Source organism: Thamnophis sirtalis, unplaced genomic scaffold (assembly GCF_051295495.1).
Source record: "Thamnophis sirtalis isolate CommonGarterSnake01/CBP01778 unplaced genomic scaffold, rThaSir2_p1.2 scaffold_2, whole genome shotgun sequence".
NCBI lineage: Eukaryota > Metazoa > Chordata > Lepidosauria > Squamata > Natricidae > Thamnophis > Thamnophis sirtalis.
This window is the reverse complement of record NW_028261382.1, coordinates 10,019,892-10,045,444: the sequence shown is the minus strand read 5'-3', so window position 1 is coordinate 10,045,444 and position 25,553 is coordinate 10,019,892. Positions and strand designations below refer to the sequence as shown.

The window sequence follows — 25,553 nt, the reverse complement described above, 5'->3', positions numbered from 1 at the left end:
GTTCCCGCCTTCATTCCCTTGCGCCCGCTTGACTTTGTCTTCAGAAACTCATAATCGATATATTTGCTCTCCCAGTTTTATCACCACTTCAACCACTCTTTGAGGTAGCTTTGGTTAAGAGAGTGAATGATTGTCTCATAGCTTTCCAGTGAAAGACAAAGGGGAGAGGGAGGGAGGGAGGGAGGGAGAGAAAGAAAGAAAGAAAGGAAAGGAAAGGAAGAAAGAAAGAGAAAGAAAGAAAGAAAGAAAGAAAGAAAGAAAGAAAGAAAGAAAGAAAGAAAGAAAGAAAGAAAGAAAGAAAGAAAGAAAGGCTTTGGCTATACAGGTAGTCCTTGAGTTACAGTATGATGGTTGCTTAACGACTGTTTGAAATTATGATGAATCTGCCTAGAGCTAGCAATAGCACTTAGACTTATATGCCGCTTCACAGTGCTTTATAGCAATAGCAAAAGCAGTTAGACTTATATGCCGCTTCACAGTGCTTTATAGCAATAGCAATAGCAGTTAGACTTATATACCGCTTCATAGGGCTTTCAGCCCTCTCTAAGCGGTTTACAGAGTCAGCATATTGCCCCCAACAACAATCCGGGTCCTCATTTTACCCACCTCGGAAGGATGGAAGGCTGAGTCAACCCTGAGCCGGTGAGATTTGAACAGCCGAACTGCAGTCAGCTGAAGTAGACTGCAATGCTGCATTTAACCACTGCGCCACCTCGGCTCTATAGCCCTCTCTAAGCCATTTACAGAGTCAGCCTCTTGCCCCCAACAATTTGGCTCCTCATTTTATCCACCTTAGAAGGATGGAAGGCTGAATCAACCTTGAGCCAGTCAGAATCGAACTGCTGGCAGCCGGCAGTCAGCAGAAGTAGCCTGCAGTACTGCATTCCAGCCACTGCGTCACCACGGCTCGCAGTTACAACCTGGATTTGAAGTTCTGCTGGTCACCCTCCTGTAGGAGATGACCAGGCTGAGCCGGAGGGTGGGGGTCTAGCCATCATCAGTCTGAAGCCCCTATGCCCTCAAAAGAGACTTAGGTCCATTCTCTTTGAAGTTCATTGACTCTTATCTGGCACCAATTTGCCTTGACCATTAGCAGTTCGGATTCTTGTTTCTAGATAGCATGGAATAAACTCACATTCCTTTTGAACTCTATCCTGGCTTCCTGTGCCTGACACCTCCTTCCCCCCGGTTCACCCACAATACCGCAAAGTCCTTATCTGCGCTGACATAAGCGCGGAGGGCAAATCCGCGCCGTCCGAAGCACTCAGCACCCTAACCCTAAACCTAACCCTAAACCTAACCCTAAACCTAACCCTAACCCTAACCCTAACCCTAAACCTAACCCTAACCCTAAACCTAACCCTAACCCTAAACCTAAACCTAAACCTAACCCTAAACCTAACTCTAAACCTAACCCTAAACCTAACCCTAAACCTAACCCTAACCCTAAACCTAAACCTAACCCTAAACCTAACCCTAAACCTAACCCTAACCCTAAACCTAACCCTAAACCTAACCCTAAACCTAACCCTAACCCTAAACCTAAACCTAACCCAAAACCTAACCCTAAACCTAACCCTAAACCTAAACCTAAACCTAACCCTAAACCTAACCCTAAACCTAACCCTAAACCAAACCCCTAAACCTAATCCTAACCCTTACCTTAATTTAAATTGGCTTTCTGCCACCGCACTGTTTTAAAGCGCCCTTCTGTTGCCACGCTGTTGTCGCCGCGGTGATGACGTCGTGGTGATGACATTGCGGCTTTAGCGACGCCGTTTTGTCGCCGCTATTTTGACGAGCACGGTTTTGTCGTGCCACGCTTCCCCCCCCCCACCCCCCTGATCACACTTCTGACCCTTGGCAGCTGGGCCATATTTACGTCCTGCAGACACGTGGCCACGTCTTATGGTGGTTTCACCAAAACCCATCATTTATTTCCAGTTTTTAGCAAAACCGGCTCAGCCCGAACCGTTGCTTTGCTTGATGACCACAGCAAAAGAGGTTATAAAATTAGCTTGGTTACAACCATCATGGCTTACGACCACAATTTGATAATACCTCTACTGTATTGTATCTTTTAAACATTATTGCTCTAGACTTTTTTTTTTAAAGTAACGAGAAGAAGCTGAATGCTATTCTACCGTAATAAGCAGTTTTAGAAGATGAGAAAGAAGATTTCTGGCGTTTGAAGCCAGCAGATTAATTTTCTGAGCCAGTTTTGACTGCAGCAGGAGATTAATCAGGTTGACTCCAGGTGTTTCCATCCAGGATCAGCTAAGTGGGCCCTGTTCTTAAGACTTCTTAATAATGGTAAATGGCAGAAAACTGTCGTAAAGACACAGCAGACATGGGGGAAGAGAACATGTGAAAGCTTGAAGGCGGGGAGATGGGAGACGTGACACCAGTGGTGGGATTCAAACATTTTTACTACCGGTTCTGTGGGCGTGGCTTGGTGGGCATGCCGGGGGAAGGTTACTGCAAAATCCCCATTCCCTCCCAATCAGCTGGATTTGGGAGGCAGAGAATAGAAGGGGCGTGGCCAGCCAGAGCTGGTATTTACCGGTTCTCCGAACTACTCAAAATTTCCGCAACTGGTTCTCCAGAACTGGTCAGAACCTGCTGAATACTACCTCTGTTCAGATCCTTCCGAACTACTCTTCCCAGCATGCCTCATTATTAGCCATGCTGGAGTGACAGCTAGGAGTTATTTGAGGACACCTTTGAATTACAATCCCTTATTTTTCTCTTCCTCTTCCTTATCCTTTCCCATTTTCCCAACAGACATGCTGCAAATTTACCGGAAAGCATTAAAACATAACTGTTCCCGATGTATTAAGTCACAATAAAAGGCATTAATTATACAATAACTACATATAAAAGCCATTATCTCAGCATAATGGAATGTGGTCCTAGGCAATCATTCTGAATCTCTTCCAAACTCAGATTTTCCTCTTTGAATGTCACTCTGGTTGTAAAAAGGGCTGTGTTCTGATCCAAGCTTCCCCAGCAGCACAAAGCCGAGTCCTCGTCCCGATAAACCCCTTTTATTTAATTGACAGGGAATTCCTCTCCAGCAAAGTCTTTCCTCTCCCACAGACTTTCAAGATGGTTCACCATTACCGAACTTTTATCAGGCTTGGAGAGTGGCCAGGGTGATATCTTTCAGATGCTGCAATACTTGGCAAGAATGCAGGAATGAACTAATTGTCCCCTGCAAACTCCACTCCCCTTTCGCTCCTCTTTTATTTCCCTCTGGGAGGGGCCATTCACCATCCACCTGAGGCCTTACTCCCAAGTCGACCCTTATTCCTTAGCTGTTCCCTTCGTCTGGCAACTCTGCACATGCGCACACTGGGAACAGGCTCCAGCTGTTCCTCTGCCTCACTGATGTCTGACTCTGAAGGCAGCTGATAACGGCTTCAAACTATGGTCACTATGAACAGTCCGCAAGGCTTCACAAAGAGTTTGTGAAGGTTCTGACTGATGTCTGCTTGGTTTGCCACAGTCTTTCGGGGAAATGTTGATAAACACTCCACCTTATCTCCCTGGGAATGCTGCCAGAAACCTAATTTTCCAAATACAGAGCAAAGCCAAACTTAGCACAGAGTCAAACAGAACTTTTCAAAGCTTGAACGGACCAGATGAACTAATTGCTTCCTGCAAAAGCTCACATCCTGTTCGTTCCTCTTTTACGTCTTATGGGAGGGGCCAATCATCTCCAAGTCTTACTCCCAAGTCGATCCCTGTTTTCTTAATTGTTCTTGCCTTCTGGCAGCTCTGCGCATGTGCACACTGGGAACAGGCTCCCGTTGTTCTTCTGCCTCGCTGATGTCAGACTCTGGAGGCTCCGGAGGCAGCAAATAACTCCCAGGTGGCCTTGGCCCCTTCTCTGCCTCTGACGCAGAGTCCTCGTCCGAGTCTTCCACAGACTCCAGCACTGGCCCATGTTCCTCCCCAACCTCCTCACTGTTTGAATCTGCTGCCAGCTCTGCTGGCCACTGGCGGCCCACACCAGACTGAACCTTTCCCCAGAGAATCTCTGCTAAATTTTGCCTTCGTTTTCAGCTGCTGAAAAGAAGCGCGTGTAAACCAGGAGTGTTCTAGGTTTTGGTGCACTGGTATTTTGAACAACACCTGCCTCTTTACTTTCAACTTTCAACTTTAATAAGATTTGTATGCCGCCCACTCCCTTGGGACTCTGGGCGGCTCACAACAAAGTAAAAACATTTAAAATATTTTAAAAATACAATATTAAAATTAATACAACATCCATTCCATCAAGTGGGGCTGGAAATTAATCAACAGCCCCAGGCCTGCCAGAACATCCAGGTCTTGGTCGCTTTACGGAAGGCCGGGAGAGTGGTGAGGGTCCGAATCTCTGCGGGTAGCTCGTTCCACAAGGCCGGTGCAGCTACAGAGAAGGCCCTCCCCTGGGGAGCCGCCAGCCGGCATTGTCCAGTCGACGGCACCCGGAGGAGGCCCAACCTGTGTGATCTTATTGGTCGCTGGGAGGTGAATGGCAGGAGGCGGTCTCTCAGGTAGCCAGGTCCAATACCATGTAGGGCTTTAAAAGTAACAACTAGCACCTTGAAGCGGGTCCGGAGACCAATGGGGAGCCAGTGCAGCTCACGGAGGATAGGTGTAACATGGGTGTATCTAGGTACACCCATTATCACTCGCGCGGCTGCATTCTGGACCAGCTGTAGTCTTCGGACACTCTTCAGGGGCAGTCCCATGTAGAGTGCATTACAGTAATCTAGTCTTGAGGTGACGAGGGCGTGGGTGACCATTCGAAGTGCCTCCCGGTCCAGATAGGGCCGCAACTGGTGCACCAGGTGAACCTGGGCAAAGGCCCCCCTGGTCACAGCCGACAAATGGTGTTCTAATGTCAGCTGTGGATCCAGGAGGACACCCAAATTGTGGGCCCTCTCCGAGGGGTGAATAACTTCGCCCCCCAGGCTAAGAGGTGGAATGTCAAGACCATCCTTGGGAGGCAACATCAATAGCCACTCGGTCTTGTCAGGATTGAGTGCAAGCTTGTTCGCTCCCATCCAGACCCTGACAGCCTCCAGGCACTGGCACATCACTTCAGCTGCTTCACTGAGTGAAAGAACTTCCAATACAGGTAGTCCTCGACTTACGACAGTTTTCGTTTAGCACCGTTCAAACTCAACAATAGCACTGCCAAAAGGGACCTATCACTATTTTTATGACCTTGGCAGCATCCCCTTGGTCATATGATCAAAATTCAGAGTCTTGGCCATATTTATGATCATTGCAGTGTCCCGGGAGTCAAACAAAGTCCAGAGGGAAGGACTTTGTCCACTTAACAGCCATGTTACTGACTTCCCAACTGCAGGGATTCACTTAGCAACCATGGCAAGAAAGGAGCCAAAATCACTATATCAATGTTTCCCTTAGCAACAGAAATTTGGGGCTCAGTTGCGGTCATGAGGAGAGGACTACCTGTACACCGAATCAATTCAGGTGTATAGAGGTTGATGCCCACTTTCAAACATCTTCTGCAAATAAGCTTCAAAGGGGAGGGAAACACACCCAGCCCCGTCATAGTATTTTGTAAGACTCGTGAATCTGATAAGCTGCCTTTTCATTTGTTGGCAAAGGTATGCCCTGTGTTTGCTTCTCAGGCACCGCCCTGGCATTAGCAAGCCCCAGCGAGTGCCAGACAGAAAGCTAATTTCGCCTTTGCAAGACAAGCCCAGGGTGTGAATTTCCCCGCAGAAAGTGGGACAGGGTGAAAGGAGCCCGTTCGAAACCGGGGCTTCCTGAGTGGGGATGCAAGGCCAGAAGGAGAAGGTAGCAGGAGAGAGAGAAAACGTTGTCCTTCCTCCTTGGTTGCAGATATTCTTATATATAGAAAGGGAATCAGAGAGGAAGGAAGGAAGGAAGGAAGGAAGGAAGGAAGGAAGGAAGGAAGGAAGGAAGGAAGGAAGGAAGGAATAGCAATAGCAATAGCAATAGCAATAGCAATAGCAATAGCAATAGCAATAGCAATAGCACTTATATACTGCTTTACAGTGCTTTTACATCCCACCCTAAGCGATTTACAGAGACAGCCTATTGCCCCCAACAATCAGGTTGTCATTTTACCCACCTTGGAAGGATGGAAGGCTGAGTCAACCTTGAGTCTGGTGAGAATCGAACTGCTGGCAGAAGGCAGAGGGAAGGATGGAAAGGGAAGGGAAGGGAAGGGAGGGGAGGGGAGGGAAGGGAGGAAGGAAAGAAGGAAGTTAGGAAGGAAGGAAGGAAGGAAAGGAAGAACAGACAACAGTAATAGCATTTAGACTTATATACTGCTTCATAGTGCTTTACAGACCTCTCTAAGCAGAGTCAGCCTCTGGCCCCCAACAATCTGGGTCCTCATTTTACCCACCCCGGAAGGATGGAAGGCTGAGTCAACCTTGAATCTGGTGAGAATCGAACTGCTGGCAGTTGTCAGAGGGAAGGAAGGAAAGGATGGAAAGGAAAGGAAGGGACGGGACAGGACAGGATGGGACGGAAGGAAGGAAGGAAGGACAACAGCAATAGCACTTAGACTTATATACTGCTTTACAGTGCTTTCCAGCCCTCTCTAAACAGTTTACAGAGTCAGCCTCTTGCCCCCAACAATCTGGGTCCTCATTTTACCAATCTCGGAAGAATGGAAGGCTGAGTCAACCTTGAGCTGGTGAGAATCAAACTGCTGGCAGTGGGCAGAGGGAAGGAAGGAAAGGAAGGGAGGAAGGAAGGAAGGAAGGAAGGAAGGAAGGAAGGAAGGAAAAAAGGAAGGAAGGAAGGAAGGAAGGAAGGAAGTTTCACCTTAGTTAGACATGAAAACTAGTTGGGTGACTTTGGGCCAATCACCAGGCGATTGTGAGTTCTAGCCCCACCTTAGCCACGAAAGCCAGCTGGCCGACCTTGGACCAATCACCAGAAGATATGTATTCTAGTCCCGTCCTCACCATGAAAGCCATCTGGGTGCTTTGAGCCAATCATCAGGAGACCTTGCGTTCTAGTCCCACTTTACCCATCAAAGCCAGCTGGCTGATTTGGGTTAGTCCCTCTGTCTCTCAACCCAACCCATCTCACAGGATTGTTGTGGTGGGGAAAATAGGAGGAGGAAGAATGTATGTTGTAGATATTAGCTGCCTTGAGTTGTTTATAAAAAATAACAATGGCAGGATATAAATAAATAAAAAGAGTATTCCCCTGCTGTTTAAAAATCCTACCTTCTATCTTGCAGTTATAATACACTTTATAGCTAGTTGGCGCTATCCACTTGGTTGGTGCTGATTTGCTGATTTCTTTGGGAAAGAGCTTTTCAGGAGCCATTCCATCCAAACATTGGTAATGGAGCAACTTTTCAATGAAATCCCTTCCATTCCAACCGTTCTGGTTCCCTTCTTCAAGATACTGCCTTGAAAGCTAAGAATCACCCTATTTTCCAGCAAAATCTTTGCTTGGAGTGGATGTTGCTATTTAAATTCATTCTCTTCCCCCGCGCCACCCGAGGGTAGCACAACATATTAATGCATAAACATATCTGCGTATTTGGACTATTTATTAAAGCAGAAGGTATCATTAAATGTTGGAATTATTGCTAAGTTTGCAGTAAAGCACAGCAAGGAGACATGTTTTCCCCTTAAGTTAACATTTTAATGATTCATTTCCTTTGACAGTAGAAACTTCCCCAGGCACTCAGGTGTTAATGCTTTCTTCGCCTTAAATACGCCTTAAATACTGTATATATTTAAGAAAGAGGGAAGGTGAGGGTGTCTGTGATTATAATTTCGTGGCATGCATATTTCTCTAGGAATTGGAAGATCTACGGAAACAGGGTGAAATTATACCTCAGCTCATGACAGAATGTGAAACGGTTTCTCAGAAATTGCAGGTACGAATAGTTATTAATCTTTGGTAAAAAAACATTGTGCGGTTTAAATAAAATATTGCTTCAAATCTACAGCCAATATCTTTTTCTTAATAGGCAGGAGACAGGGCCAAGGAGTTTGATTCATTCTGATATAAGTTGGGAGAATGAAATAGGCTCTCGGTGAAGCCAACTCCATGAGTAAAGATTGAGAATAGGTAGCTATTCTGACCGAGGCTTCCCAAGAGCATGAAACAAACTCCTTGTCCCAACAAAAAAACCCTTTGATTAATTGACTGTGAATTCTGCTCATTCACATCCAGCAAAGTTTTTCTAGGGAGGATTTACAGTCACAGACCTTATCTGGCTTGGAGAGCTGCCAGGCTGATATCTGTAGAACTTGGCAAGGAGTCTTGGAGAGTCATGAACCAATTAAGCAAACTAATTATCTCCTGCAAACTCCACTCCCCCTTCGCCCCTCTTTTATTTCCTCTGGGAGGGGATTTTCATCGTCCACCTGTGGCCTTTCTCCCAAGTCAACCCCTTTTCTTTAGCTGTTCCCTTCGTCTGGCAACTCTGCGCATGCGCACACTGGGAACAGGCTCCAGCTGTTCATCTGCCTCACTGATGTCTGACTCTGATAACTGGCATACGGCTCTGGCCCCCTCTCTGCCTCCGACACAGAGTCCTCATCAGAGCCTTCCCCAGATTCCAAGACTGGCCCATGTTCCTCCCCAACCTCTTCACTGCCCGAATCTGCTGCCCCAAAACTAGCCCTCTAGGCATCGCTGAGCTATAACTCCCATCATCCCCCACCATTACCTTGGAGGACATTAATTCGCATCACTGCCTTTATTCATATTAACCAATAAAACTTTAAGTGTATTGATTTTAAATTTTAAAAACTTGAATTCACAAACAAGACACGTTGACTCATAGATGAGGATGAGGAGGACACATGCAGAGCGCATGACATAAATTGTAATCAACTGCAAAAGAAATTGCAACCACAATTCCTTGCAAAGGGGTTAGTTGTGTTGACGACATCTGCATGTTTCTATGCTCTGCTCAGATTAAAACGAATGTAGGGAATTTGATTGCAGATTGTTTACAAAAAAAACATTGCCTTGCAAAGCGGAAGGAGATATAGCGGCCTGCAGGCTATCTTGTCATACTGTTCTTCTTCAAACGAATTTTCTGTTTTGCAGGCGGCTGAGAAAAGGAATAAAGATCTGGAAGAGAAAGTCAGGGCTCTACGGACGGATGTAGAAGAGAGCAAACACAGGCAGAGTAACTTGAAGACGGAGTTACAAACTTTTTTAGATGTACTAGATGGAAAGATAGATGAATTGCAGGATTTCCGGCAAGGACTCTCGAAACTGGGTGTCGACAATTAGGGGACAGCCATTTTTCCCCCACTCCAAAATATTTGGTGTGTATGTGTGTGCGTGTGTGTGTGTACATGTTCTAAACCTAGGTATATGTTTTTACAAAACGTGAAAAGATGGGTGTTCTTCCTTAACAATGTGATTTGTACATAGAGAGCTAAAGATTTTTTTTTTCACTTCTTTTGTTCCTTCTGAAATTTTCTCCTTGCTTCTTCCTTCCTTTCTTTAAAGAAAGAGGCGACAATTTTGTAAATCTTCCTGCTCTAGCCCATTCTGGGTTTCTAAAAACAAAGGTGGGAATTCTCTTGTCTCAGGAGATCTGAACCTCAGTTTACCTTAAAGTAAAGTTTCGCTTGCTGTGGGGATTTTGATATAAGGCCTGCTTGCAACTGTAGAATAGAGACATTTCCAAAATGTTCAGCTGCTGCTGATTTATGCCTCATGTTATAGTGCAGACAGCGGTGAAGATGGAACAGGGACTTTAGGAGCAACCATAGAGTAGCAACTAGATCTTCCGAGCCTTAAGGAGTAAATGAGAAAAGCCACATTAAAAAATGTCCGTATTGCAACATATTTTTCCTCCTCTTCCTCCTTCCTCCTCCTCCTCCTTCATTTTTCTCCTCCTTCTTCCTCCTCCTTCTCCTTCTCATACTACTCTCTCTCCTCCTCCTTCCTGTTCCTCCTCCTCCTTCCTCCTCCTCATACTACTCTCCCTCCTCCTCCTCCTTCCTCCTTCCTCCTCCTCCTTCTTCTTCCTCCTCCTCCTTCCTCCTCCTGCTCCTCTGTGAAATACCTGCGATGCCTTTTTCTAGAGGATTTGCCATGTTCAATAATGTGCACTTAACCCCCCCCTTTTTTTTAGATCACAATGTATTAAGTGAAGATTCCCCTGTCACTTTGGACAGAATGAATGTGCACTTTGCAATGCCCCAGGTGAATTTTTCGAGAAGTGTGGATGATATATTAGCTATTACAGTATAGTTGAACTTTTAACGCATTCCCCCCAAATAATGAAGGTGGGATCAAGAGGTACTCTTCAGGAGTGGCCCAGGAACCACCGTCCATCACAAAAGGCTGGAGCAGAATTTTTGGATGCATTTTTTTTTAAGAACATTCATGACCTGCCTAGCTTGTAACAAGTAGATTTACTCATGATGATCTAAAATATCTAATAAACATCACAGCGACAAAATGATAGGAGACAGGGAAAATAAGGTGGAAAATCTTGTTCTTCACACAGAATAACTATAAAGTATAGCAGCTGTGTAGCTAGAGTAAGAAATTGGAGTTTCTTGACAGAACACATGTTTTGAGGATGTGGCATTTAAAATTCAATTCCATATCTATCTATCTATCTATCTATCTATCTATCTATCTATCTATCTATCTATCTATCATCATTCTTTCTTTCTTCTATCTATCTTTTCTATCATCGCTAGTATCTCTTTATATCTTTCATTCTATTTATCTATATATATATTGTACTTTTTGCTATCTCGGTATGTCTATATCTATCTATCTATCTATCTATCTATCTATCTATCTATCTATCTATCATCTATCTATCTATCTATCTATCTATCTATCTATCTATCTATCATCTCTAGTATATCTTTATATCTTTCATTCTATCTGTATATTGTGCCTCTTGCATGTCTATATCTCTGTATGTCTATATCTATTTATGTTTATCATATCTATCTATCTATCTAATCTATCTATCTATCTATCTATCTATCTATCTATCTATCTATCTATCTATCTATCTATCTATCATCTCTAGTATCTCTTTATATTTTTCATTCTATCTATCTATTATGCCTCTTGCTATCTCTGTATGTCTATATCTATTTATTTATCTATCTATCATCTATATCTAGTATCTATCCATCATCTCTATCATGTGTGTGTGTGTGTGTGTGTGTAGAATCAATCAATCAATCTATCAATCTATCTATCTATCTATCTATCTATCTATCTATCTATCTATCTATCTATCTATCTATCTATCTATCATTTCTAGTATCTCTATATCTTTCATTCTATCTGTATATTGTGCCTCTTGCATGTCTATATCTCTGTATGTCTATATCTATTTATGTTTATCATATCTATCTATCTATCTATCTATCTATCTATCTATCTATCTATCTATCTATCTATCTATCTATCATCTCCAGTATCTCTTTATATTTTTCATTCTATCTATCTATTATGCCTCTTGCTATCTCTGTATGTCTATATCTATTTATCTATGTATCTATCTATCATCTATATCTAGTATCTATCCATCATCTCTATCTATCATGTGTGTGTGTGTGTGTGTGTGTGTGTGTGTGTGTGTGTGTGTGTATAGAATCTATCTATCTATCTATCTATCTATCTATCTATCTATCTATCTATCTATCTATCTATCTATCTATCTATCTTCTATCTGTAACTGGCTATCCAGCTATCTATGATAGGAATTTTGCCCTTTGGAGGGCAGACCTTCAAAACCTGGTCCTCTTGCAACTGCATGACCTCCAGGTTGATCAACAGATTCAATTCCATCTTCCAGGTTCTCCCCCTTAGTCTCAAGACCTTCTCATATGCAGAGAATTTCTCCAGCAGGAGACCTCTCTCCAACTGAACAGAACATAAGTAGGTGAACTTGATTGAAAAACTATGAAAGTCTATTGAAGGGACACGTGGGCAGCCCCACAGTTGCTTGGGAGACCCACCAACTGATGAAGAAGTGTTAGCTAAGGATGGCGTTGTGATTTGTGCCTTCTTTAAGGAAACAACACATCGTCTTTTGGTCTGCCAAGCGCCAGGAAAATCGGGAGATCCAGACAGTTTGAATATACAAAGAGGTTTTTTTTTGTAAGCTTAAGATCTCTATAAGAATCTGAACTACTAACAGCCAGGGGAATTTAGCGAGAGATAAAAGAGTAGAAGGAATTCAATATGGGCTGGATTTCGATCTCTTGTGGGCACGAAGGGACTCGTGACTGATGACACGTTTGACCCCTTTCCTCGGGTTTCATCCTGGTCATCTCCCGCATCGTCTTCCTACTAGGATTATACGTTTGCTTCCTATCCATCTTCTTTTCCTTGGATGGATTCCCAGCTCTTCTTGAAACATTCTATATTAAGAGCCCTTTTTGGGAGGTGTTTGAAAACAATGCTTTTTTCCCCTCCTTTTTTTTCTCTTTGAAAATGTCAACTAGGCATGTTCCTTTGAAAGCAATTATAAATAAGGTTCAGCTGAAGCCGAAGAAAGTTTTTTTAAAAGCTGTCTCTTTTTTAAAAAAACAACAACAACAACTTTCCCGTATAATTGTCTCAGCCTTTGTAGACTTTCTATCATGATTAGGTATCTGGGATTACAGTGGAAACATAGAATCTATCTTGACTAGACCAGCGTTTGTCACATTTGATTGTGGCTCGCAATTTGCGTCAGATTATTTATGAAGTTGGCTTAAATATTTGATACATTCAGGAGTAATAAAATATCAGAGGTGAGAAATGGTACAATGAGGCATCTGATAAAAGAGCATTAGGAATATGCAGCTAATAAGAGTCAGCCTGCGGAGGGGAAAAAGAGACTCTAAGCTGCTTATCTCAATATCCTCATAGATCACCAAATAATTTTATAGTTTGACATATTCTGGTGATCCAGCCAGGCTGATAGGAAAGCAGCTTTTTTTTAAAAAAAATAACTAGGTGCCTAATCATTGAAAAATGTTTATATGTGCAGGTAGTATTCGACATATGGCCACAATGGAACTTAAAATTGTCTGTTGTTAAGTGAGACATTGGTAAAGTGACCTTCGCCCCATTTTACGACCTTTCGTGCCACAGCTGCTAAGTGAATCACCGCAGTTGTTAAATTAGTGACACAGTTGTTAAGTGGATCCGGGTTCCCCATTGACTTTGCTTGTTGGAAGGTCACCAAAAGGTGAGATGGGTTGCTGCCCATTCGGCCCGAATCAGCCGAACCGGTAGTAGTGGTGGCAGGAGGCTCCGCCCACCCTCCCAGACGTCATGTGCAGAAGCGTTGCCTGTGCGGGAGCATGCCCAAACCGGTAGTAAAAAGTTTAGCAACTCACCTCTGGATCACACCAGTGGTGGGATTCATTTTTTTTTACTACCAGTTCTATGGGCGTGCCTTGGTGGGTGTGGTGTGTCTTGGTGGGCGTGTCTTGGTGGGCGTGGCAGGGGAAGGATTCTGTAAAATGTCCACTCCCTCCTGATCAGCTGGGACTCAGAAGGCAGAGAATAGATGGGGGCGGGGCCAGCCAGAGGTAGTATTTGCCGGTTCTCCGAACTACTCAAAATTTCCGCTACCGGTTCATCAGAACTGGTCAGAATCTGCTGAATGCCACCTTTGGATCACAGGATCACAAGCATCTGAATTTTGATCACATGGTTGTAAGTGTGAAAAATGGTCATGTCACTTTTTTCAGTGCCGTGGTAACTTCGAACGAACTGTTGTAAGTCAAGGACTACCTGTATGTCTAGAAATATGCATCAGTGGGATAGCAGATGATACCGTATCACCCTTTAGCTTGATTCAGTTTAAGTTGTGGGATGGTTTCTATGATCTAGGCACGCAAGGGGATTAATCACCTTATTTTCCTATACTGCTCAGCAATAATTTTACTTAGCCATGTGTTATCCAAGAAGATAGGGTTGTCGGGAACAATAAGGTGCATGCTGAATTCTCAATCCTGCACCATTGTCTTGAGTAAGCTTTGTGAGTGGCAGTGCGGTCAAAATCCTGGAGAAACAACTACTTCCATCTTTTTGTACATTTTAAAATTGTGTTTTCCTATATAGCACATCAGCTTAAGAAATCAGCTATATCCTTTCCCGCTAATTCACAAAGATAGGAATATTTTAAGATGATCCCAAAGGTGTTTATTACTGGTAACCTTTGACTTACAACTGCAGTTTGGACTGGAATTTCCATTGCTAATAGATAGCAACAGCACTTACACTTATATACCGCTTCATAGTGCTTTACAGCCCTCTCTAAGTGGTTTACAAAGTCAGCCTATTGCCCTCAACAATAGAGCAATATGGATCCTCATTTTACCGATCTCGGAAGGATGGAAGGCTGAGTCAACCTTGAGCCGATCAGGATCGAACTGCTGGCAGTGGGCAGATAGTTAAGCTGCATTGCTGCATTCTAACCACTGCGCTCCCACGGCAGTCATTAAGGGAGTCACACCCCATTTTATCACCTTTTTGCCACCGATGTTAAGCAAATCAGTGTGGTTGTTAATTGAATAATGTCATTAAGGGAATCCGGATTTCCCAGTTGCCTTTCCTTGTCAGAAGTCCCCTGAGAAGGTAGTGATGGATAGTGATGATTTGATCCAGGATGCTACAACCATTATAAATATGGTACGTGCCAGTTGCCAAGTAACATAATTTTGTTCACAAAATCACAGGGGTGTTGCAGCAGTCGTAAATATGAGGACTGATGGTTAATCACTTTTTCAGTGCTGTTGTAACCTCAGTTTTAAGAAGAGATTCGACGACCCTTTGTCTGAAATGGTATAGGGTTTCCTGCCTGAGCAGGGGGTTGGACTAGAAGACCTCTAAGGTACCTTCCAACTCTGTTATACTGTCCAGGCATTAAATGAATGGTTGTAAGTCAAAGGGTCCCTATATACAACTTTAGTAATCAATTTAGAACAGGCTTTCTTTTTTATTGTTCAGAATAAAGTTTAGTCCATAGAAAATTAAGCGATTGTAAGGGGAGATACTGTTGAACAAAGTGTATTTTTATCCATAAAATACCATTTATCAACCTGAAGAAATTAATTTCAGGTTTATTGGAGTAAAATTGTCTTACCTTGTTATCTGTTTGTTGTAAGCAAGGTCCCCCCCCCCCTATTCCCTATTATTAATTATGGAAATTAATTAATTTTGAGCACAAATTTGATCTCTGAATTTCCTATGGTAGCAGTAAATCCTGGGGTTTTATATATTTCAAAAAGCAAAATGTAAGAAAAAAAAATAACCTTTTGTGATTTTTATCTGATTTTATTGTATGATAGAGTTGTTTATGTAAATATACTGTATATCTATATAGTTTAAGTTAAAAAAAAAAGAAAGTCGTATATTTATTCTGTCCTGGTTTCATTACTTTTTGGTTTCCTAATTACACATTCTTGGTTTAACACAAGTTGGGGAATTCTCTCTTTCTTTTCTTATTAGGAAATCTAAACTAGGGTTTAAACAGGCGCTGTAATATAGAACAGGGACACGGTAGCTCAGTGGCTAAGATGCTGAGCTTGTCCATCAGAAAGGTTGGCAGTTCAGTGGTTCGAATCCCTAGTGCCATGTAATAGAGTGAGCTCCCGTTACTTGTCGCAACTTCTGCCAACCTAGCAGTTCGAAAGCATGTAAAAATGCAAGTAGAAAAATAGGGACCACCTTTGGTGGGAAGGTAATAGCGTTCCCTGCACCTTCGGCATTTAGTCATGCCGTCCACATGACCACGGAGACGTCTTCGGACAGTGCTGACTCTTCGGCTTTGAAACAGAGATGAGCACCGCCCCCTAGAGTCGGGAAAGACTAGCACATATGTGTGAAGGGAAACTTTACCTTTATAATATAGAACATTGATACCGCTGCTGCATTTTCCCCCTGGAAATATTCTTTGCCATAAGCAGCTCCTTAGCAAGAAAATAATGTTTGGTGGAAGGAGCTTTTTATAGGGAAGCCTTGTCTATTTGATCCAGGCCAGAGGTGGGTTCCTACCAGTTCACACCTATTCAGTAGAACCAATTCGTCAAATCTACCGAACCGGTTAGAAGAGGTTCCACCAGTGGACCCGGAAAGCAGGCCACACCTACAGAAGAGGTTCCAAACTTTTTTGAAACCCACCACTGGTCCTTGGATATGATTATTCTACACTATCATGCTCCTATTTATAAAACTCAGGGCCTCTGTGAAAGGTAAGGATGGCTACTGCGTTTGTTGTGCAATCAGAACATTGCGTGTGTTGAAGTTGTTTTAACGCAAACCAAAGATGCCTTTTAAAAAAACAAGTTTACATCATATTCTTATGCATGACAGTGCTGTGTGTGAGGTAATTTAAGGTGGTTCTGATAAGTCTCGTCGGCATCTTCATATCCGGTCACATGGGTGGCAAGCCACTCCCATCTGGTCACATGGGTGGCAAGCCACTCCCATCCAGTCACATGGGTGGCAAGCCACTCCCATCCAGTCACATGGGTGGCAAGCCACTCCCACAAAGGAGGCCACACCCACAGAGTAGGTTTGAACAATTCTTGAAACCCACCACTGATCCAGGCTGTGGATCTCTAATGGCTAGTCTAGTGAAGAGAAGGACAGAGAAGGAAGAGCAACCAAGATGATTAGGGGACTGAAGACATATGAAGAACGGTTGCAGGAACTGGGCATTGCTAGTCTAGTGAAGAGAAAGACCAGGGGAAACATGATGGCAGCCTTCCAATATTTGAGGGGTTGCCACAGAGAGGAGGGGGTCAAGCTATTTTCCAAGGCACCTGAAGGCCAGACAAGGAACAATGGATGGAAACTGAACAAGGAGAGATTCAACCTGGAAATAAGGTGGAATTTTCTGACAATGAGAACAATCAACCCATAGAACAGAAGTTGCCTTCAGAAGGGATGGGAGCTTCATCCGTGGAAGCTTTCCAGAAGAGACTGGACTGCCATCTGTCATAAATGGTATAGGGTCTGCTTGGGCAGCGGGTTGGACTAGATGACCTACAAGGTCCCTTCCAACTCTGTTAGTGTGGATTATCCAGTCTGTTACGTAGATAAGGCCTTGACTTCCAACTACAATTGAGACCCAACGGTGCTTTTTCAAGAGGCAACTGGAGTTTCTGGTTTTTCTTTGAAGACATTTCACTTCTCAGACAGAAGCTTCTTGGCTCCATCTGCTGCCTGTATCCCATGGATGGGGCTTCACTTATTTGCAGGGTCCACTTTCTGGCATGCCGCAGCCCAGTGTCAGTCCATAGACAGAGGGTTGGGGTCCCCTTTCGTAGAGGAGGGGGGGTCTACATGTTTAGCACTGCGGTGTTTAAGACTGTTAAGGAGCCCTCTGTTGTTGTTGTTTTTTCTTGGCCCAAGTTATTTTAGCAGGCTGCTTGTCTATGCCGAGTATTCCCTGGGCTGAGGCAGAAAGAATTGCTTTAATTAATTATGGCATCAAATCTTTTAGTTCTCCTTCCCGTCCCTGAAGTTTCCTAGCAAATGAAGATGTAATTCAAGAGTTCAATAGCCTGTCGCGTGAGCCGAAGGCAGAGCAACATAGAAGTGGCTGGAAGTTAGATTTGCAGAAAAACAGTTGTCAGAGATAGAGAGATTGGATTCTGTGCGGTAAGTGTCATGTTTTATTGGCTAAAATTTCATTCGGAGCCCACTCTTCTCTCCACACTGTGGGGCCACAGACACAGTGCCCCCCTATGTCAAAATCCTTTGCATGGCTGTGCAATTAAATTGGAACAGGGATTCAGCTCTTCAGTGAGCTTTGAGATTGTCAGAACATCAGTGGTGGGTTTCAAAAAATTTTCGAACCTACTCTGTGTGTGTGGCCTCCTTTGTGGGAGTGGCTTGCCACCCATGTGACCTGGTGGGAGTGGCTTGCCGGCCATGTGTTTTCTCTCTCCCTCTCTCTCTCTCTCTCTCTCTCTCCTTCCTTTTGTCTCTCTGTCCCTTTTTCCTTTTTTTCTTTCATCTCTCTCTCACTTTTTCTTTCTTTTTTCTTTCTTTCTTTCTTTCTTTTTTCTTTCTTTCTCTCTCTGTGTGAGTCTGTGTGTGTCAGTGGTAGGTTTCAAAAATTTTTGGAACCTCTTCTGTAGGTGTGGCCTGCTTTCTGGTGGAACCTCTTCTAACCGGTTCGGTAGATTTGATGAACCGGTTCTACCGAACTGGTGTGAACTGGTAGGAACCCACCTCTGCAGAACATATATCATAAATATACAAAGGTGTCCCTCAACCCTGAAGTTGGCTGAACTGTGGCCATTTTGTAGTTCTAGGGAGGTTTCTCTTCTTGCTGCTTCAGGGTTGACACAGCCCAGAGCTATGGGGCCAAGGAAGGAGGTGCAGAGAGACAATCGAACGAGCCCAGGGTATTTCACGGGAAGAGTCCTTCACTCCTCTGCTCGCAAAAGAATACCTTATGCCACCAAACTTTAGGCTTTGGTAACTTAGAACTACGCCGCCTTCGGTCTGGCCTAAGTGTCGTACACAAAATTATTTGCTGCAATGTCCTAGCTGTCAACGACTACTTCAGCTTCAACCACAACAATACACGAGCACACGATAGATACAAACTCAAGGTAAACCGCTCCAAACTTGATTGCAGAAAATGCGACTTCAGTAATGCCTGGAATCAGAGGTGGGTTCCCACCTCCCAAAGACCAATTCGATCGCACAGGCTTGGCCTTCTCCGGGTTCCATCTGACACTGTGGTTTCTTCCCCAAACCCCCACAACTTTAACCTTAGACTCTCGACTCTCGACCACACCCCATTCCTAGGAGGTCTTTAAGAGGTGTGCATAAGCACACCAGCATGCCTACCGGCCCTGTCCTAATATCCCCTTGTATTCATGTATTCCTAATCATGCTTATATCTGTTATCTAATTCATGCTTGACGGAATAAATAAATAAAATAAATAGAGATAGCTGGGGTATTGTAGCCTAAATAAAACTCATTCCCCGGGGAACCAAGGATGATGGTGTTTGAAAGGTGGAGACTGAGGTCTCCTAGCAACTGGGCTGTATGCTGATTGGACCATGTGACCGGAAATTCTGGGGGGAGTTAAATAAAGTTTGACTTTTAATTGGGCGAAAAAACGGCGGCATCTTCGAGCCCATTTTCCGCCAGGAATATGCCAATTTGATATGTCCTAATAAAACATTTTTTGAGGAAGTTGCCTGACTGGGAGTTCTTATTGAATGGGATGGATTACTTAGAACAGTGTTTCTCAACCTTGGCAACTTGAAGATGACTGGACTTCAATTCCCAGCAAATGCTGGCTGGGGAATTCTGGGAATTGAAGTCCAGTCATCTTCAAGTTGCCAAGGTTGAGAAACACTGACTTAGAACCTTGACAGTGTGGTTGTGTCAAGTTCTTGTGTCAAGATCAAATCAGCGGCGTATATGTCATCTCTAGACCACACGTTTTATTTAGGATCTGAAACAATCGTTGTGCGGAAGTCTACAATCCGAGGCCTTTTGTGAACAAGTATACTACAGAAGGACTGTTGCCGCTGCTTTTTGACATCATAGCTTACTGTTTTTATTTTAATCGGGGGTGTTTTTATTAAGTTATGTCTAAATCCACAATCAAGGTTTGCCCTTATAGACGTAGGCAAAAGATTTTCATACCCTGAATTACATTTCTTTTCCATTTATCAACAAAGCTAAAAGTGCAACCTGCTGCTTTGATAATCAATGGTGAAATAGTTATGATGGTCAGTGGTAATGTAAGTAAGCTGGCATATTTCACTGGGAACGCTCTGTGAATTATTTACTATTAGAGAGGCATTTCCCTGTAATTTCATAACCTCTCCTCCTCCCTACTGATATGGGTTTTTTTTTTCTAGAAACATTCCTTGGCAATAAATCAACGCTACTCTTAAATGCGTGCGTTGAGATCTGATTGCCTAGTCTTTATCTGGGAACACAGAAACTTATTTCTTGATCTGACATAGCTTCGCTTGTAGAATAGAATAGAATAGAATAGCAGAGTTGGAAGGGACCTTCGAGGTCTTCTAGTCCAACCACCTGCTTAGTCAGGAAACCCTACACCACTTCAGACAAATGGTTGTTCAATTTCTTCTTAAAAACTCAGGTAGGAAACCCTATACCATTTCAGACAAATAGTTGGCCAATCTCTTCTTAAAAACCTCCAGTTTTGTAGCATTCACAACTTCTGGAGGCAAGTTGTTCAGTGATTAATAGTTCTCACTGTCAGGAAATTTCTCCTTAGTTCCAAGTTGCTTCTTTCCTTGATTAGTTTCCACCCATTGCTTCTTGTTCTACCCTCAGGTGCTTTGGAGAATAGCTTGACTCCCTCTTCTTTGTGGCAGCCCCTGAGATATTGGAAGACTGCTATCATGTCTCCCCTGATCCTTCTTTTCATCAAACTAGACATACCCAGTTCCTGCAACTGTTGTGTTTGGGGAAAATGAACAGGTGTACCCCAAAGCCTATAAAGGTTGTTGAACTACATCTCCCAGCGTCTGGTTCTTCTAGGTAGCTGAAAGTTGTATTCTTCAGCAATGTCAGGGAGAAGGTTTGTGTCCCCAAACCTTAAAATTTATCTTATGATCATTCGTTTGGAGAAATAAAATCCTGGCCGAGGTGATTGTGCTGGAAAATTCTTCCAAATATCATTCCACGTATCCAACGACAGTGTGTGCTTCGCTTCACCAGAGAGGATTGCTTCACTAGCCAAACTTTTGCACAGTACTAAGGCTGGAAAGAGGGACGCGGTGGCTCAGTGGCTAAGATGCTGAGCTTGCGAATCGGAAAGGTCAGCAGTTGAGCGGTTTGAATCCCCAGTGCTGCATAACGGAGTGGGCTCCCGTTACTTGTCCCAGCTTCTGCCAATCTTATCAGTTTGAAAGCATGTGAAAATGCAAGTAGAAAAATGGGAACCACCTTTGGTGGGAAGGTCACAGTGCGCCTTCAGCATTTAGTCATGCCGGCCACATGACCACGGAGTCCTCTTTGAACAGCGCTGGCTCTTCGGCTTTGAAATGGAGATGAGTACCGCCCCCTAGAGTCAGGAACGACTAGCACATATGTGCGGGGAAGAACCTTTACCTTTAAGGCTCAGTCTGGTATATCTGGCTACGGGGTGGAACCACCAACTGAAGGAGAAGGAGCTCCTCTAAGGACAGTAAAGAGGCCTTCCAGCTTAGAATTGGTTTAGGAAAGCAAGTTTCTGAAGTAAAATCATTAGGTCTATAATCGATTCTAGATTCTTGTAAAATAGGTGATCAGCAATAAACTGCTCACAAAGTGGTTCTGGTTATTCGACAGACTAGTCTTCAACCTTATGTCAGCAATGTCTTGTGTTCACAAGCCTTCGATGTAGCAATAGCAATAGCACTTATATACTGCTTTACAGTGCTTTACAGCCCTCTCTAAGAGGTTTACAGAGTTAGCACATTGCCCCAACAATCTGGGTCCACATTTTACCCACCTTGGAAGGATGGAAGGCTGAGTCAACCTTGAGCCTGGTGAGATTTGAACTGCTGGCAGTGGGAAGAGGGAAGGGAAGGGAAGGGAGGGAAGGAAGGATGAACAACAGCAATAGCGCTTAGACTTATATACTGCTTCACAGTGCTTTACAGCCCTCTCTAAGAGGTTTACAGAGTCAGCGCATTGCCCCAACAATCTGGGTCCTCATTTTACCCACCTCGGAAGGATGGAAGGCTGAGTCAACCTTGAGCTGATCAGAATCGAACTCCTGGCAGTGGGCAGAGTTAGCCTGCAATAGCACTTAGCACTTAGCACTTAGACTTATATACCACTTTATAGTGCTTTGAAGCCCTCTGTAAACAGTTAGAGTCAGCCTATTGCCCTCAACAATCTGGGTCCTCATTTTACAGACCTTGGAAGGATGGAAGGCTGTGTCAACCTTGAGCCTGGTGAGATTCGAACTGCCAAACTGCAGGCAACCGGCAGGCAGCAGAAGTAGCCTGCAGTACTGCACTCTAACCACTGCGCCACCAAGGCTCTTGTAAACATGGCGTGGCCCTTAGCACATCCTGGAAGCCATTCTCTGCCGTTTCTCCAAATGTTTCTTCTCTGCCAGATGTTGCATGGTTGAGAGTTGCTATCTTAGCATTCCCCAAGGGCAGCTTGCACATCTGAACAATTCACTGGGGTTTGCCCACCAGTTGCCCATCAGGTGTGATGAGGAAAGAGATTTAGACGTGCTTTTTCCCTTACTTGGCGCCCGCTGGTGTCTTCTCTTGCATCATGCATCTTCTCGCTGCTGTCATCGAGTCAGGAATCACCTTGGGAGGAGGGGAACACTGCCTCGGGAAGAACCCCCTAAAGGGTTCAAGTTGGAGAGCGTTGCAGGAGGAATCCAGGCAACCACCGTTGCCATGGCTACACCCTACTGGGCGATGGTGTAGGCCTCAGGAACAGTTCTGAAATGATCTCCTAATTATAGGATGCCAAGTCAACCCCCTTCGAACGACAGCTACACAGTAAGTTTGACAGGCAGAAGTATCTCCCGCGGAAAGGCTGAACAGCCTCCGAGGCAGGAGCCCTGCTCTCCTCACCACTCACATCGTTGATGAAATGGATGTGTCATTGGAGAAGACCCAACAGCCTTTTGGCCAGATGCAAACTTTGCAAACCTAGGCTCCTGGGCTTCTTTTTTTGCTCTCTGAAGTATGCATGCCTTTTCCCATCCCTGCCACAGAATGTATGCAGCATTTGGAGAAGACCAGAGGTGGGTTCCTACCAGTTCGCACCTATTTGGTAGAACCGGTTCGTCAAATCTACTGAACCAGTTAGAAGAGGTGCCACCAGTGGACCCAGAAAGCAGGTTACACCTACAGAAGAGGTTCCAAAGTTTTTTGAAACCCACCACTGCCACACACACACACACACACACACACACACACACACACACACAGAGACAAACAGACAGACTGACACAGAGAGACAAAGAAAGAGAAAGAAAGAAAGAAAGAAAGAAAGAAGAAAGAAAAAGAGAGAGATGAAAGAAAAAAAGAAAAAAGGGACAGAGAGACAAAAGGAAGGAAAGAGTGGGGGAGAGAGACAGAGAGAGAGAGAGAACACATGGCCGGCAAGCCACTCCCACCAGGTCACATGGCCGGCAAGCCACTCCCACAAAGGAGGCCACACCCACACAGTAGGTTCCAAAATTTTTTGAAACCCACCACTGGAGAAGACCCAAGAGCTATGGGCCATGGTGGAACAGTGGTTAATGTTGTGTACTACAGTTTCCTCTCTGGTCCGTTTGGCTGGGGGGGGGGCGTGTCCTTGTTACTGATTGGTTACCTGTTTGACAGCTGGGGTATATAAAAAGTTGTCAAACAGGGCTCAGCTGTTGCCAGTTAGCTAATACGCCTGAAATGTGAAGTGCTGCGTTTGGCAACCTGTTAGAAATAAACTGTTAGCTGACTTGAAGTCCTGGCTCGCCTCCATTTGTCTGACCGCGTTCCCTCAGCTAGAACAGTTAGAGTGCAGTACTACAGGCTACTTCTGCTGCCAATTTGGCAGTTCGAATCTCACCAGGCTCAAGGTTGACTCAGTCTTCCATCTTTCGGAGGTGGGTAAAATAAGGACCCAGATTGTTGGGGCAAATAGACTGACTCTGTAAACTGTTTAAGGTAAAGGTTCCCCTCGCACATATATGCTAGTTGTTCCCGGCTCTAGGGGGTGGTGCTCATCTCCATTTCAAAGCCGAAGAGCCAGCGCTGTCTGAAGACGTCTCCGTGGTCATGTGGCTGGCATGACTAAACGCCAAAGGCGCATGGAACGCTGTTATCTTCCCACCAAAGGTGGTTCCTATTTTTCTACTTGCATTTTTACATGCTTTGGAACTGCTAGGCTGGTAGAGGCTGGGACAAGTAACAAGAGCTCACTCAGTTATGCGGTGCTAGGGATTCGAACCGCCAAACTGCCGACCTTTCTGATCGATAAGCTCAGCGTCTTAGCCACGGAGCCACCACATCCTTGTAAACTATTTACAGAGGGCTTTAAAGCATGATACATTGGCATATAAGGCTAAGTGCTAAGTGCTATTGCTTTTACAGGCTAACCCTGCCCACTGCCAGGAGTTTGATCCTGATCAGCTCAAGGTTGACCCAGCCTTCCATCCTTCCGAGGTGGGTAAAACGAGGACCCAAATTGTTGAGGGCAAGATGCTGACTCTGTAAACTGCTTAGAGGGGGCTGTAAAATACTGTAAAGCAGTATATAAGTGCTATTGCTATTGCTACATGGAACACAGACATTGCTGACATAAGATTGAAGACCAGCCTATCGAATAACCAGAACCACTTTGTGAGCAGTTTATTGCTCATCACCTATTTTACAAGAATCTTGTCAAGTTGTCTGCTTCCTCTTGAGAAAAGGATAGATTATAGACCAGTGTTTCTCAATCTTGGCAACTTGAAGATGTCCGGACTTCAACTCCCAGAATTCCCCAGCCAGCATTCGCTGGCTGGGGAATTCTGGGAGTTGAAGTCCGGACATCTTCAAGTTGCCAAGGTTGAGAAACACTGTTATAGACCTAATGATTTTAGTGCGCAGAGTGCTGTGAAGCACTATGAAGCGGTATATAAGTCTAAGTGCTATTGCTATGGGTGATGCAGAAGAAGGGGGGGGGGGCTAGGCTAGTTGGGTCTAAAAACTGACTTCAGCCCACGGTTCAAATCAAGTTGCATCCTAGTGCTAGACTTCACTGAATTCCTAGTTTGCAAGGCAAGCGCTTCAGGAAAAGGGGGGAAAAAAGCACTCCAAACCAAATGACATTCAGGTTGTTCTGTTCCTCTCAATCAATTATAGCTCTTTAGAAAGGCCTTCTCACTGTGTACTCTGATGCTAATTTTAATTGGCTTATTGGGAAGAGGAGGTTAAAGAGTCTGTGTAGGTGAGGGGAGTAGAGGAGCTGATATTTTGCAGCTGCTTCTTCTGCCGCTCTTGGGTACCGTTATTAGAGCCAGTCTGAAGAGGAAGACAAGGCTGCCATGACTCACCCTGTAATAATATCGATTGGAACTAGCGCCAGCTGTAGCTTTGTAATGAAGAGCAGGAAAGATTGGGTTTTCCAATCCCAACCTGACAGGACTCAAAATCTCTTCCTCCCACTTTGGAGCCCAACTGTACAGTTTCCCCCAAGTCTGCTTGATGGTTTGAGTAGGAGAGTTTTCTTGGGTTAAGGACAAAATTGGGTAGCTCCTTCTGGATTAATAAACCGGTTCCACCACAAAACCGCGGTAGACAAAAGCGCGCTTGACGAAAGTGCGTACGTGACGTCATCACAGCGCGACGAAAACAGCACGCTGTGAGCGGTAAACTTAAAATTAACGTGTAAATCTAAACCTAACCCCCCCAAACCTAACCCTAAACCTAACCCTAACCCTAACCCTTAACCTAACCCTAAACCTAACCCTTAACCTAACGCTAAACCTAACGCTAACCCTTAACCTAACCCTAAACCTAACCCTAACGCTTAACGTAACCCTAAACCTAACCCTAACCCTTAACCTAACCCTAACCCTAACCCTAAACCTAA

General features: G+C 44.3%; 1 protein-coding gene across 1 annotated transcript in view; it reads left to right on the top strand.

Annotated features, from left to right (window-relative positions):
* The window catches only part of HOMER2 (homer scaffold protein 2), a 91,487-nt gene extending 81,122 nt beyond the window's left edge, over positions 1-10,365 (top strand). Inside the window, exons 8-9 of the mRNA XM_087704251.1 lie at positions 7,817-7,897; positions 9,082-10,365. Of these exons, the coding sequence (XP_087560377.1) occupies positions 7,817-7,897; positions 9,082-9,270 (270 nt within the window). The 3' untranslated portion in view covers positions 9,271-10,365. The remainder of the gene's footprint in view (positions 1-7,816; positions 7,898-9,081) is intronic.
* The last annotated feature ends 15,188 nt before the right edge of the window (positions 10,366-25,553 follow it).